General features: G+C 41.8%; 1 protein-coding gene across 3 annotated transcripts in view; it reads left to right on the top strand.

The window, feature by feature from the left end:
* TMEM132C (transmembrane protein 132C) overlaps positions 1-14,810 on the top strand; it is a 203,685-nt gene that overhangs the window by 105,535 nt on the left and 83,340 nt on the right. For 2 of the 3 annotated variants that reach the window (XM_061355393.1, XM_061355394.1), the window contains exon 3: positions 6,050-6,196. In XM_061355393.1, the coding sequence (XP_061211377.1) occupies positions 6,050-6,196 (147 nt within the window). Of the gene's footprint in view, positions 1-1,435; positions 1,522-6,049; positions 6,197-14,810 lie in introns of those variants that run through there. The other variant, XM_061355395.1, reaches the window with a different exon arrangement.

Here is a 14,810-nt window from a genome sequence, read left to right as displayed (position 1 = left end):
TGACAGAGGAGGTTTCAGAAATACTGAAATCTGGCTCAGCTGCTCATGGAATTACACCTATATTCCGGAAGCTTAAGTGTTCCGCTTTGGAGGTTTTTCAGGATTTGGTTTCTGTGTTTTCAAAGGAAAATACTTCTTTTTTTTTTTTTGTTTTGGCATGTCAGTTTTTCAGAGTTGTTTCAAATAGATCAGCGTGCTGAGAAGTGAAAGGAAAAGGGGAAAGAGTGAAGAATAAGAACAAAATACCTAGAGATGAGCTGTTTGGACAGGGGGTTTTCCCTTTTCTGCAAAAGCTGTTTCCTAAAGGCCTTTTCTGGATACTCCATGAGAAAGAAAATGCCTGAAGGAGAAAAGTGTGCTCTGAAGAGCAAGATCTTCGCTTTTGCTAATGGTTAGCCCACGTTGTAAATGTAGAAATCAAAGAAAACAAAAGGCTTGCATGGATGGCCCTTTGTACTGACCTTCTTAATGGGAATCAAATCTGAAATACTACTATCAGCAGTGATTTATTACCTAATAAATTTAGTACCTAAATTCTTCCCCCATTGAGATGGAGCTCTCTTTTGCTGCTTACCTGTGCATATGGCTTGTAAATGAAAACCTCTGCAGAGATGAGGTGGCCACATAACACACTGGTGGAAATCTGCTTGCTGGAGTAGGACGGAGGCAAACAGGGCTCCGAGGGCATGTACAGAGTCATGCTGATACTTGATCCCCCATATTCCCTAAGCAGACCCATAGCTACTTAATCACACTTACTCCGTCCATGTATTTTGCAAATCAAAGGGGTGTATTTGAAAGGTCAGCATGGCTAACCACGTCATATTCTACCGTTCTGCTTTTGGCTTCTCACCTAAAGCCAGCAATGAGGCTTCTAATGAGCGTTGTTTAGCCAGGCAGACGTCTGCCCTGTTCATTCAGACCTGAGCTGAGATCTATCAACTCGTTTCACGTAGAAAGATGAAAGGAAAAAGATTTACTTAATAAAACAAATCTTGCTTAATTGCTGTGGTTAGTCTCCTGCCTGGATTTTATGGGTTCCTGCAGCTGGCTTTAATCTCCTGATTTACTCTGGGAACAAAGAAGGAAAGGAGCAAACTTAAATCATGGCAGGAAGTTGAAATTTTTTTGGCAGAACTCAGGAAGGTTGGAGGCTTACTGTAAAGTGCAGCCCAGAAACCAGCCACCAGGAGAGGCTGACTGGGTTCAGGAGATACAGTAATATCTTACAACGTGACCTTTACAGTCAGTAATGTCAAGGTCTTCTACAAGTCTGGGCAACTAAGGGAGGATTAGCAGTTGCAAATACATTGAGACTCCAGAGAAGACTGACCAAAAGGGGTCAGTATTTGTTAAGCTGAAAAACCAACTTGACAAATATAAACAGACAAGGATTTTCATTTGGAAATGCAGAGGATTTAGCAAGAGCATCCTTTCCCTTGCCCAGCATGGTGAGAGACAGCATGCCCATGCTCAGCTTGTGTGACCCAGGGACTACCTTATGGAGGAGCCGATCCCCTGGTGAGACTGAGCCCACATCTGTCTCTAATATTTACATTCTGAATGCTTCCTAAATGAAAGTCTTCCAGCACAGCAGCTTGGACAACAGATGTGAGCTCAAGAGTCTGTCTGTATAGAGCAGTGGTCACTGATCTAAAACCAGACTGCTCTCAGATCAAAGTCCAGCCTGCTGACAATAGCATGGCATTTATGAGGAGCACAGAAGATGCACAGCTCAGTGTAAGCCTCTGAAAACAGTCTTACAGGAAACAGAAGGCTTAGTGTCTGAAAAACTATTCCAGATATTATGGAGCTCACCGATTATAGGAATTTAGTACTGATTTACCTTTTTATTCTTTTATGCAGCTTTGTCTACCCACACGGCTATGTAGGTTTGACAATACTGCTAAGCCCACGTAGGAGGTACCTGCTGCTGCAGAAGGTCTTCCTTCTGTCCCTCACTTTGTGCTTCTGTGCTTCCCTGGCACTGCCATTGCTGCTTATTTGATCTTGCTGTGAGCCATCAAGGAAGCTAAATCATTCACTGATTAATGCTACCAACTTAGCTGGCCAGTGATTCAGCTGCTGTTAGCGCTAGGCTAAAGGGAATGAGGGAGTCAGGGGCTCCTAATCAGCAGTGTTAGCTTACCTGTAGCTTCAGATTCTTCCTTTGCTGGTGGATTACTTATCTGTATCACAGCACACCCAGGCAATGCAGCCCTACTTGGATCAGTGCTTTGAGGATGACTTTCGGTGGGATAAGAGAGATGATGCTCTCTAGGCTTAGCGTACATCAGCAAAATCATAGAGCATGTGAAGAACTCTGTGGAGTCCTCAGCAGTCTACCCTCTCTCTAGCACTGCTGCAGGTAGCAGGACCCTTCTATGGCCATAGCAGTTTTTCAAGATTAAAATTTAAATTGAAATAGGAAACTATAGTTTGAGCTCCTTAAATCATAAATCACATCTCCACCTCTGGCTGTTGTTGATTCAACTGCATTTCAGTTACTGTCTTTATCAGCTATATAGTATTATGTCTAAATACTGATGAGATTTCTTGTAATTTGAGGACGGTGAAATGGAACAGCTACATTTTCATCTGTACTTGATCAGAATGTATTCATTAGAAGCATCATTTCTGAGTTTGACGTGTTAGGAAGATAAAGTGCTAAGTGGAAATCTTTGTATACAACTGAAAGCTTCAATTTGCAAACGAAATATTTGCTTGAAAGTTGCACGTTTGCACAAATGATTTGCTGTGAGTGCTGTGAGATTGTGTAATTAAATGTTTTTACTTGGTCTTGAAACAAAATAAGTAATGATTTCTAGGTGTGCTGCTAGAGACACTTTCTGTAATGTCTTTGAGGTGCTGCTTGTTCTGCATGCCAGCACAATGTTTTAATTCTCCATCTGAGAGTTTTATAGAGACAGTTATTTGGAGACAAAGCTGAGGCAGACATTTCCTGTGTTATGAATTAATAACCTTAGACGTTCAAGCAAGAAAGTCTCACTGATCTGGCTAGCATGTGTTCATAAAGCTTCAAAACCCTGTTCAGATGGAGTCCTCTATCTAGTGTGGGATTGAAGCTGACCTCTGGCATTCTGTGCCGTTCTTAATGACAGTCTCTCCTTCATCTTCCCATTGCAAGGTCTGCTTTTGTCAGAAGATCAAAAACTGTGCTTAACTTTCAGCACATAGACAATCAATCAAACTCAAATAAATGAGCTGCTGCCCTGAGGTTTTGTGCATATGTAGGTGACTTGCTTAGCAGGATTCTTAGATGGGTTTTGTTACTGGGCAGTGGACCTGGGGCTGGGATTTAGTTACTACTACCATGGAGTGCACATAGCTCAAGGGACAGAGGCAGTTTAGAAACACCCACAGAAAATACCATAGTTTTGGAGAATAACATTTGAGGGGAAGATTTTGAGTCCACTCGGGGTTCAAGTCCAGGCTGACAAGTTACAGCCAGTGAGTGCTTGCAGGTTGTAAAGCTGTACAGCAAAGCCTTTGTGCAAGGCCAACCATCTACTCATGAGTAAGCACGCATGGCAAAGGGGACAGATTTCCAGTTGGAGTGGGGAACCGCACACTAAGGAAACCTGGAGTACTTCAGCTGTTTGTCAGCTCCATTTATTGTCACCGTGCCTGCCTCCCTTAAGCAAACATGGTAAATGTATATATACTGCCTTGATTAGGTGGGTAAATACAGGAGGCTGTCAAGTAATTTGGCCTCCAGGTCCTCAGGCTCCGGGTTTACTGAGGTAATGTAACTTGCAGATTTTTATGTATGAAGTTGGCACGATTGATTTAAAAAATTAATATTTAATCACAAGCATACAACAAGGTCAACAAATCTTGGGTAAAGAATTAAATAGACTTTTCCTTGCTGGCACTCAAACACCAAGTAAATAAAAATTTAAGTGAAAACATTTGTAGCATGTGTGTACAGACTGCATTTAAAAATGTACGGGGCTCGGTACTGACTTAATTCTGATTCATCCATTGACCTTGTTATGTAAAACTCAACGCCCTTTTAAGAGAGAGAGTTGCAAATTGTGCTTCTGCATATTTATATAGGAAGTTCAATCTTCTGGGTGTTCATACCCTAATTCCAGTGCTAAGTGCAATCACAACATTGATTTTTTTCTCGCTAAACATAACCTACTTTACTCTGGGATGAAGGGATTTTTTTTCCTTTTAATGGGCTTTATATAATGGCATATGTGAAAACCACTCAACTTAACGCCCCATAGTGTAGTTAATTAACAAAATGGCATTGTACCCATGGTCTTTCATCCTCTGGCAGTGTATTTTACCACTAACCTTGGCTATACAAAATGTCTGTCCTAATTAACAGGAGCCCAGGTATTGACTATGTCAACCTACATGGTGAAAGAGGAGTTTGCAGCTCCTGGCAAAGTTGTAATTCTGTTGAAAATCCAAACAGGAGGAACCTCATTTTCACTGATGTTGTGACATTTCAGAGCCCTTCTCAAGGAACAACTCAACAAAGTGCCTAAATGATCAGTTTTTATTTCTCTCCAGTATATCCTAACATACATGCAAACATCACCTAAAATACATACTACCAAAACCATACAGATTCCAAGATCGGTAGTAGTGTTTCCTTATTACTCAAAATGTTTATTTATTGTTCATTTATTTGAACTGTAATATGCAGGAAAACTTAATGGAACTTAAAGCTTTAATGAACCTTCAATAATGGGTTTGGTTCTCCTTTTACTTTTTCTGTTTTCATTTCTGAGTAATTCAACTGAAAGCATTAGAGAGGCATCAGGTTTGTGCTGGTTTTGCTGGAGCAAGACAGTAATCTGTGAAGCTCCACGATGTTTCCTGTTACAAATGAGAGAATTAAGCACTTACACTTTAATACTGAGAAAAAAAATGTTTTCTTTTTCAATGCCTTTCACTAATTGTGTTTTGTCTCGCTGTTGGAAAACTGCAACAAGAAGACAAATACTCTCAACCATTCATGACTATATTTTAAAGTGTTTTAGTGTCTAAAGATGCAAAAAGACTGTTTTTTACAAGGAACTTAGGTGCTGAGTGCTCATAAATGTCAAGAAGATATCGACATCTGACAAGATGATGATATTTGTTCAATAACTAACATTTTGTGTTGCGTAAGTACTTCTTAAAAGTACAGTTTTTCACCATGCTTTAGCGTTTTTGCTATGGGGAAGCAGCTCCTGCTGGGTAGAGGCCGTGATAACTGTACTCTGACAGCATGAAGTTAAGCAGCCCTTTGCCTTCACCATCCAAGGCTGAGGCCAAGCTACTGACAGACCATGTGCTCCTAACTGTAATCCTTCTCCTCATACTCATAGTCCTGTGTGACTGGTGGGGTGGTGGAATTTGTCCCTCAGTGTCTTTTGAAGAGCAAAGCTGCAGAAATATCTCCCTTCCTTATTCCTGATACTTTGTAATAGACCTGAAGATCAGCAGTTAAGCGTTCTGCACCCAAATAACTTCTTTGCTGGGAGATCTTTATACAAATGCTCCTTAATAAAGGAAGTGCTCTGTAATTAATCCTCCATTCAGTTACTCCTGATGTCATTAGCAATATTAGCATCACTAGGTAATGCCTGGTAACTTTTCCACAGGCTTAACAACTAACAGTGGCAGAAATTTGTATCCTATAAGAACATCTCCAAGTTACAAAGTCTCGTCTTAGCCAACATCTGTATTCTCTCTAGGCTGGAGATTTCAAATGGAAATTGCCTTTGGAATCCCAAAGGGAATTGCCCCGCAGAAGAGCAACAACCAGTCCACTGATATCCAGAAGGATATCATATGGGATAAAAATGGGTTCTTTAAAAAACTGCAGTGAAGTATTTCTCTGTGCAGTGATGTAGCACAAGTTCGTCTTGATACAGATGAGCAGAACCTGCCTGAGTCTTCTGGGTCGGGATGAGTTTCTCTTTGGAAAAACTTATTGCCAGAATAGAGAAAAGAATCTTGAGTCAGAAGATCATGGTCCTGAATGACTCTCTTGTAAACTTTTTCCAACTGCTGTTTCCAACAGGGCAAAGGTGAAGAAAGGTGTAAACATTCTCAGTGCAAAGACAAGTGACCCCCGACAGTGGGACGTGAAACAAGAGGTGGGGAATGGTGGAAAGCATTCGACCACAACAGTTATTTGTCAAAGGATAGCACCAAGTTCAAGAAACAGGTATGAAACCTCATATTCTCGGCACATTAAGCTCATTTATATCCATGATACCATTCATTGGTTGAAAGACTTAGGGCTCATATTACCACTACTCATAGCCATTAAAGCTGTAGCCTGGAAATCTGGAGACACTTATGTTAACTACGGTACCATCTGCTGATCTGTAACAGGGCATCTCAATTTCCAGGTAATAAAATTCATCAGTTTAAATTAAAAAATGAATAGAATAGGCCTACATTGGAAGGAGGGACTGGGGGAGTGTCATTTGGCATGAATATGAATATCCTTAATTTTAAAGGCTTTTACTGAACATTTTTTTTTTTTTGCTTGATATTTTCGACCTTGTTTCTCTGCACATATCACAACCTCTGTGGTTGGTTCATTAGGCAAGCAATGAATCCTTCTACAGTGAGCCACTCCAACTTTCAAGCATTGGTACAGGATAATTCAAACCTTTCAGTTTTTAGTGTCTTCCATGTAACACAAAAGAATCCCCTTTTGCAAATGGTTACTTCTTGTAGAAATGGAGGTTCCTTTGCTAAATCATATGCTGGTAACTGTCAGAGGCAAAGCATGGTTTGAACTGGCCTGCCAGTTCCTGCTTTCCTATTTTGCATGTTTTACTGCGACTGAGACATAAAAGCAGTGCTTTTTTGGTAAGTATTGTTTTCCACAGCATATACTAAAGTTGTGTATTGCTGCTTTCAGTGGAAATTGTTTTGCTCTTGCTGGGTATCATCTTAACAAATTCTCACCACACTGCTGTATGTTAGTCCACACAGAGTGTTTTCATTGCACAGATCTGACCAGTGCTTCCCTTATTAGCCTCACACCCAGGGTTATTGAAGAGTATCATAAAATCTTTGGTGGATGCTGGGTTGGTTATTGCTTTCCCATTCAGCTGGTTTGTATTATCTTCAGGCACAGAAAACCTGAGCAGTTTTTAACATTTGTGTTCTGTTCCCAGTCAGAGTGCCTGGGAAATATTAGACTCCTGTAAAGTACAGAAATTCCTCCTGACATGAGCAGCTCACTGATGCAACGTATTTACACTGGATGTCATTGCAGTTAGTGAGATTTTCAGTGGAGAGTTGGGGGTGGGTACTGGTTTTGCATGGAAAGGTTTTGGTAGCAGTGGAGTGTGGTGGGGGTGGCTACAGGGGCAGCTTCTGAGAGGTTCCTAGAAGCTTCCCCCATGTCTGATAGAGCCGTTGCCAGCCACCTCCAGGACAGACCCAACACTGACCAAGGCTTGAGCCCATCACTGATTGTGGTAGCACCTCTGGAATAAGGTATTTAAGAAGGAGCAGGAGGAAATGCAGAGAGGGGGGTGAGAATATGTGAGAGGAGCAATTCTGCTGACACAAAGGTCAGTGAAGAAGGAGGTGCTCCAGGCAGCAGAGCAGATTCCCCTGCAGCCTGTGGTGCAGACTATGGGTGAGGCAGGCTGTCCTCCTGTAGCCCGTGAAGGTCCCTGGTGGAGCTGATATCCATTTGCAGCCTGGGGAGGACCCCATGCCAGAGCAAGGGATGCCCAAAGGAGGCTGTGACACCATGGGAATCCTCTGCTGGAGCAGCCTCCTAGCAGGATGTGTGGCCCCGTGAAGACAGGAACCCTCGCTGGAGCAGGTTTGCTGCAGGACTTGGACCCTGCAGGGAATCCGCACTGGTACAGTCTGTTGCTGAAGGACTGTACCCTGTGGAAATGGAAAGGAAAAATATCTTGTTTAAACCTGCCAGAAGTAAAAAACAAAACAGTTTGAAGGGGAGGACATAGCTTTAGAACAGCATGGAACTCTTGAGTGTATTTGCAACTGCAGAACTATAATAGTCAGGTTATCAAACCCCAAATTAAATCTTCTCAATCAAATTTGCATAAAGTCTAATTAAACCATAAAAATATTTTTAGTACTAATTACAGGAATAAAAGTCAATGTTTCAGTGCTTCTTTCATTTGTGTATGTAAATAGTTTCTGTCTTCTGAAAGCATGACGAACCGAGGCTTGAATGCAACGTCTATGTACAAGGAAGAGCTGGATAGGGAAACCTGGGCGTGTGTGTACTGAGATCCCAGTGGGAAAGCATAGATGTTGTGGGCATACAGTTACTGAGATTCCAAGTGTCACTTGGAAGCCCTCTGTGCAGAGCACAAATATTCTATTAAGCTAATTTAATTTAGTTGAGAATTGCAGGTCCCTAATGGGATCTTTCTGTGCTGCCACCAGCTTTTTCGGGCTGGTTTAGCAGTGCAGTTCATTTGGGTGATGTGCAAGCTGTAGCAAGGTCAGCGTTGATGTAAGGTACTGTTCCGGAGTTCCAGCATCAACACAGGCTGATCTGCTGCAGCAAACTCAGCCAACTCATAAATATCTTGGCTAATTTAAGCAGAGGGAGGTGTTTTCCACTGTCTTTGCAAAGGAGCTTCTGAAAATCAAGTAAATGAAAGGTTGTAGTTCTTGGATGCTTTATGAACATTCACACAGCGTGTTAAGATGATGATGATGTGTTATTTTTCTTTACATGACCAGCTATGTCTAGCACAGCTCAGAGAATCAGCTTAGCAGGAAAGGAGAATGAAAAACCTTCTGTAGCTGTGCCCTATTCTTCTTTTGCAACCAACAGGAGTAATTTGGTTCTCTCTTTCAATTGTCACAGGTCCCCAGCTGGTTGTGGAGTAAGTCAGGATATTACTTAAATTCAGAATAGATTCTCAGTGTATTGGAGTGCTGCCTCCTACAAAGTATTTTGCAGTAGCCAGATAAAACTGGATCCAGGATTCATTCTGGTCATAATGGGGAGAGTGACCTGTGGAGTTGTTAAGCACATGAACAGGAAATTCTGGCCTTTCTCTTTGTGCTCTTATTTACTTGGAAATCTCCCTGGTGTACCATGGAGAGCCATTTCATTCTTTCCCCTTCATGTCCTAGAAACAAATGCCCATACTCAAAAGTACTCTTTTTCTTTGCCTAGTTGCTTTTATTTTCTTTTGCATATTTTTACTGTTATTAGTCTATGGATATAATTACATTGTAAGCACTTTGAAACAAGCAGTTTATATCTGAATGTCACACGACTTAGCATCTAATATCCCTTTCACATTTAAACAATAAAATTCAAGGGACATATTTTAGATACATCATATCAGTAACTGTTGAGCATTACATTTTGAGGTTTTAAGTTTTCTTTTTCTTTTGAATTTGTGCTGCTGAAGCCAAGAGCCATAGCTTCTGAACTTAGATTTATTCAAAAAGACTGCAACACTACAGCAAGTAACTGCAAACAGCTGGAAATCAGCAATGTTTGTGTGCCTCATAATGCAATTTGTTCTGAGATTCAAGTAGCTATTGATGAGGATAACAACAGTGTTGATTAGTGAAAACAAGCCTTAGATTGCTGCTTGGTCACTTGTTTTCCCTTGTTTCCTATTCTGGGGGAAAGCTGGTAGGTGTGAAATGTGTCCTCAGAGTAGATCAAGAGATATTTTTGGTTATTATTATAACCATTCCCATTCCTAGTACTACCTCTGGTTCCAGCCTAAGGCTGATGTGGTTAATTTATGATGTACATCTTCCCTGAGAACAGCTTCAGTGAAAGGGCTCGTATTTGCTGTGTAGTTCATTTGCTGTGTAGCTCATTCTGGATTGCCACCACAGGGTACAGGAGCTATTCCAATACAGAGTAAGGTTTATTTTTAACCAAAGTCATTTTCATTGTCTTTTTTTAACAGCATACCTCCACCAGCTGGTATGCTGTCAAATGTGGGGATGAGACAGATACATTAAGAGTAGGAGCAAGGAGGGTTAGAATCAGTTAGGCTAGCTGCTCTGCCAAAGCCAGAGCATCCTGTAACTACGGTATCAAGAACTAAGAAGCAACTACTAGAGCTAATCTAGGCCTAACTCCCCTTGCTCCTTGAGACCTGGAATTGTGCTGGAGCAAGCTGCCTTCAGTCTGTTCTTAGGCTGATGTTTCTGCCTGTGGGTGTTGTACTGTGTCTGCGGAGGAATGGAGTCACCCTGCACTTTTGATTCCTGTCAGCCGGGTAGAGAAATGGAGTGTTGGAGAGTGAAGAGGCATTTAGAAAAACTGACATAATGGAAAACTGCTGTGATGTAGCACTTTATCCTCTTGGTCTTGAACCTTTTGAGAGGCCCATGCGCTCACAGCTCTCCAGCCATCTGTCTGATAAAGAGACAGACTGGGGAAGAGTGCTTCCCAATGTTAATGCTTATGTTTCAGGCTGTGTCACAATCACTTATTCCCCCTCACCACACGTGCACACATTTTTGGGGGTTGTTTTTTTTGTTTTCCTTTTTGTTTTAACACTCTCTGGATATCATTACATTCACATGGAGACAGCTAATGAGCTTACCACGTTGTGTTTCATATCATCGGGGCATGGAGAAAAGCAACGAAGCTGTTACAGTTCCGTGCGGGTCCCTCCCCTGTCTGGCAGCACCATATGCTGCCAAGGGATGTCAGTGAAGTGAATTGTCTTGCCATTGAAAAATAAAAGTAAAGCATATGTGTACAACAGGCTCTGACTTGGAAAAACCAGAAGTCGTGCAGTGTGTGTGGCTGACTATACCTGAGGACAGTCATTCTGTGCCCAATATATGGACACAGAGAAGAGTATTCACACATTATGACCAGGATAGATGTTATTAATTCTCTAGAATCTGGGTCATCTTTCCCTGGCACAGTGGTTTGCAGAGCTCAGCAGTGTGGCAGTGTAGCCTGCTGACCTGAAAACCATCCAGTCTGAGCAGGGGACAGGATTTTCACAAGGACTCAGAGGTTTGGTGTTGGTTTACAGCCAGCTGAATATGAGCCAGCTTGTGCCCAGGCAGACAAGACCAACAGCATCCTGGCCTGTATCAGCAACAGTGTAGCCAGCAGGCCCAGAGCAGTGATCGTCCCCCTGTACTGGGCACTGGTGAGGCCGCATCCTGCATCCTGTATTCGTTTCATTTCATACAAGAGAGATATTGTGGTGCTGGAGCGGATGCAGAGCAGGGCAGTGGAGGTGGTGCAGGGCCTGGAGCACAAGTGTGATGGGGAGCAGCTGAGGGACAGGAGGGGTTTAGTCTGGAGAAGAGAAGGCCCAGGGGACCTTACTGCTGTCTACAACTACCTGGAAGGAGGTTGTAGTGAGGTGGGGTCAGTCTCTGCTCCAAGGAACAAGCAATGGCACAAGAGGAAATGGCCTCAAGTTGCCCAGCGGAGGTTTAGATTGGATATTAGGGAAAAAAATCTTCACTGAAACTGTTGTCAAGCTTTGGAACAGACTGCGCAGGAAAGTCACCATCCCTGGAGGTATTTAAGAGATGCATAGATGTGGCACCTGAGGACATGGTTTAGGGGCGAACTTGGCAGTGCTAGGTTAAAAGTTGAACTGAATGATCTTAAATATCTTTCCTAACCTAAAGAACTCTACCATTATGGCCTCCTGAGTATTTTGTTTTAAGCATCATGTGTATTTTGGTGCAAATCAGTTGCACTGTTTTAGTCTGCTGGCAAATTACCAGCGCAACCCTCAGAGCTTCCAAGGTGAGTCATTTTGTGATGTGCATCTGTCTGCTTAAAATGACACACGGGAATGTATGCATGCAGCTGTCAATAACAGTATCAGGAGTAATATATAATATAGCTAAGCCTGTACTTACTGCTTTAAAGATCCTTTCCCTTCACCCTTTCTTTTCTAATTTCCCAAATAATTTATCTGTGTCTGCTTTTTGCAGACTTTTAAGATTTCACTGTATGCTAGGATGCCTGTTTCAGGTCAAATTAGGGCACGGATGTCTCCATCATAGAGTGTAAGTGCCAAAGACACACTGGACATCTGCACATATGGTGCAGGATCAGCCAGCTGTGCCTTGTAACAATATCTTTTCTAGGGCACAGAAGACTGGGTTAGAAGGTTGCTTCCCAAAGGAGCCTTTCATATGGCTCCTCTCTTGCTGCTTTGAATGTCAGGAGTGTTTATTAAAGCCCTGAACTCGGGAGGGAGGAAGGGTGAAGAATGTCTCTCGTGTCTCTTTCAGGAGTAGGCTGCCTGCAGGAAGGAGGCGGATGCTCTGTTGCTGTTGCCTCACTCACTGTCTGCCGCAGCGTCTAAGCAAGTGTCTGCGTAAACTGTCTTGAGAGGGAATATTTGTTTCTTACACTTTAGTGTCTTACCAGGTACTTGTGGGAGCAGGGCAACTTGTTGAACCTTGTGAATCCTGAGTGGTTTAGACTTAATGGGCAGCACTCACTTGCATTAAGGAAAAGAAAATTCCACGGGAGCCCTCATGGACAAGGACTCTCACTGAGCCTGAAGGACCCTTTCTTTTCAATACTTTCAGTAATGGAAGTTCAGAAAGATCAAATTTGAGATAACTATAGCAATTGTCATGGCAACAACAGACGTCTGTCTAGTTTTCATCTAGCATCTACCGCAGCAAGACCCTCATCCATAACTACAGCACTGGCCCTACTGTAATCCAACAACATTATTATCAGTCAATTTTTTCAGTAGAAATTTGTGGTTAAGTTGTCATCAGCCTAAATACCTGCTTTCTAACAGATAAAGGCTAAGTCAGAAACCCAACAAGGTCTGCACAAGTGTTGTGGAAGATACTAAATGGGAAGTATTTTCTTTCTTATCAAGTATGTTGCAACATTCTCTCTTTCTGTTTGAAATTCAAAGCAAGGTATTATAATCTAAGATGAGGTTTTGAAAGCCTCTTGTTAGATTTACTACTGAAATCAATTTTCCTGTTGGATTTCAACAGAACCAAGTGTTAGACTCAGTCCTGACCATTCTAAAAGTACTACATTAGTCTTTTTAGATAACATAATGTAGTATTAGCCAAGATGTAAGGCATTCCCATGAGTTTTCTCTCCAAGAAAAAAAAATTAATTAACTGAGATAAGAAAATGCATAAAACCAGATCAGTCCATGATCTCTACAGAGCTTCCAGCCCAGTTGCAATAAATGAATTCTTTATATTTTTTGTCTTCTTTGGAGTTCCTGGCTCTACTGGGAAGCAGAAGGGCTGAAGCAACAAGAGAAAGGCCATTTGTCACAGACTTCTTGCCCAAATGAAAGCGCCAAATTTGTTTGCTCAGCAAATCTGCATAGTTTGGAAAAGCTTTTCACATGCTTATCAAAACCAAATGCAGGAGGCTTAGCCAATGCGTGCAGCGACCCAGCCTTGCTGCGAAAGCTGCCGGTGGTGCTTCCCTGCTTTCCAGTCAGGTTGGATATATTGTTTTATTGCATTATTCCATAAATAGAGCAGAGCCCCACACATTAAATAGAATGATATGCAGTTGTGGAATAATGGAACAGCTTTATATCCATTCCACATTGATAGACGGGTTCAATAATCATTAATTCCTGATGTCCAGAGTGAGATTGGTTTTGGTATCTGACAAAGTAATAATTTCTCAGAGAGTGACTACGAAACATACAGTCTCCTCTTGAGCCTTTTACTTATGTCTCAGCATGTGTTCTGCAGAGTTCCTGGAATATGCACTAGGAAAGGCTGCTGTCCCACTGCGTTCTTGCCTCTTGCACACAGCAATCCCTATTACTTTCCATGTTAATAAGCTGTAATTCATAGTGAAGTTACCCATGAAAATCTCCTTCTGGTGTAGCACATTCAAAGACTGACTCATCCGTTAACTTTCTTCTCTTTGCACTTCAAATCGTGAGTTCTGATTTGGGGTGAGGTCAGCTCTTCTTTATCCGTGACAGTTGGCATGGTTTGGACGTTTTAGCGGCTATTGTAATGTAGCTTTCCTTGCAGTTTGGAGGCAGTGGGAGATAAGAGACAAAAGATGCAGAATTGGGGAGGAGGAATTTGTGTATGTGTGGTTTTTTCTCACACTGTCTTTGAAGCAGAAATATCTGCTGAAAGCCATAAACAGCTGAGTTCAGCAATACCACATCATGCTGCCAAACAACTCTGCTTTCCTCTGTAACTTTCACAGCAGAGGAAATAAATCAGTCAGGCAATAAAGAATGAATAAAATTCAGGAAAAAGTGCCAAAAGCCAAACCTTTCTAGAATAAAGTGAATAATATCTTTGTTAGTATTTGGCAGAGCAAATTGAAATATGTTTCTTACACACCTAAGCCCTGTGTACCATTGCTGCTTGAGGAATTTCATGATAACAAAACCCCTCTGAACTCAAGATACTTAAAACTGGTCCAGAGAGACCTCTGGAAAATAGGCTACAGTCTCATAAAGAGAATTAGATGATTTTAAACATTGTTCCAATCTCATGCCTCTGTCAGATCAGTAGCAGGTAACTGACAGCAGTGAAGTATCACTGTTTATCTGAAATGTAGACATTTCCTTAGACAAAGTACAATCTATTAGGCAGGTGAACCATTTGTTTCTGCGCTGGCTTACCAAGATTTGCCTTCCCACTCAAAGTTACTTTAGTTTGATGTGTTCCTGCTTATTTAAAGTACAGATAGAAGTCTCTTCTCTATTTTTTTCTTGGTATACAATAAGGGCGATTATGAAACAGGTGGAAAATTATAATACAGATGCTGTCTTTGTGGTGAGTCTTATGAGTTAACCAGCACATCTTGGTGACTGCTGACCTGGAGGATTTTA

This window comes from Neopsephotus bourkii, unplaced genomic scaffold (assembly GCF_033783945.1).
Source record: "Neopsephotus bourkii isolate Nb327-2 ecotype Australia unplaced genomic scaffold, CSIRO-AGI_Nbou_v1 NB_795, whole genome shotgun sequence".
Lineage (NCBI taxonomy): Eukaryota > Metazoa > Chordata > Aves > Psittaciformes > Psittacidae > Neopsephotus > Neopsephotus bourkii.
This window is presented reverse-complemented; position numbering and strand designations above follow the sequence as displayed.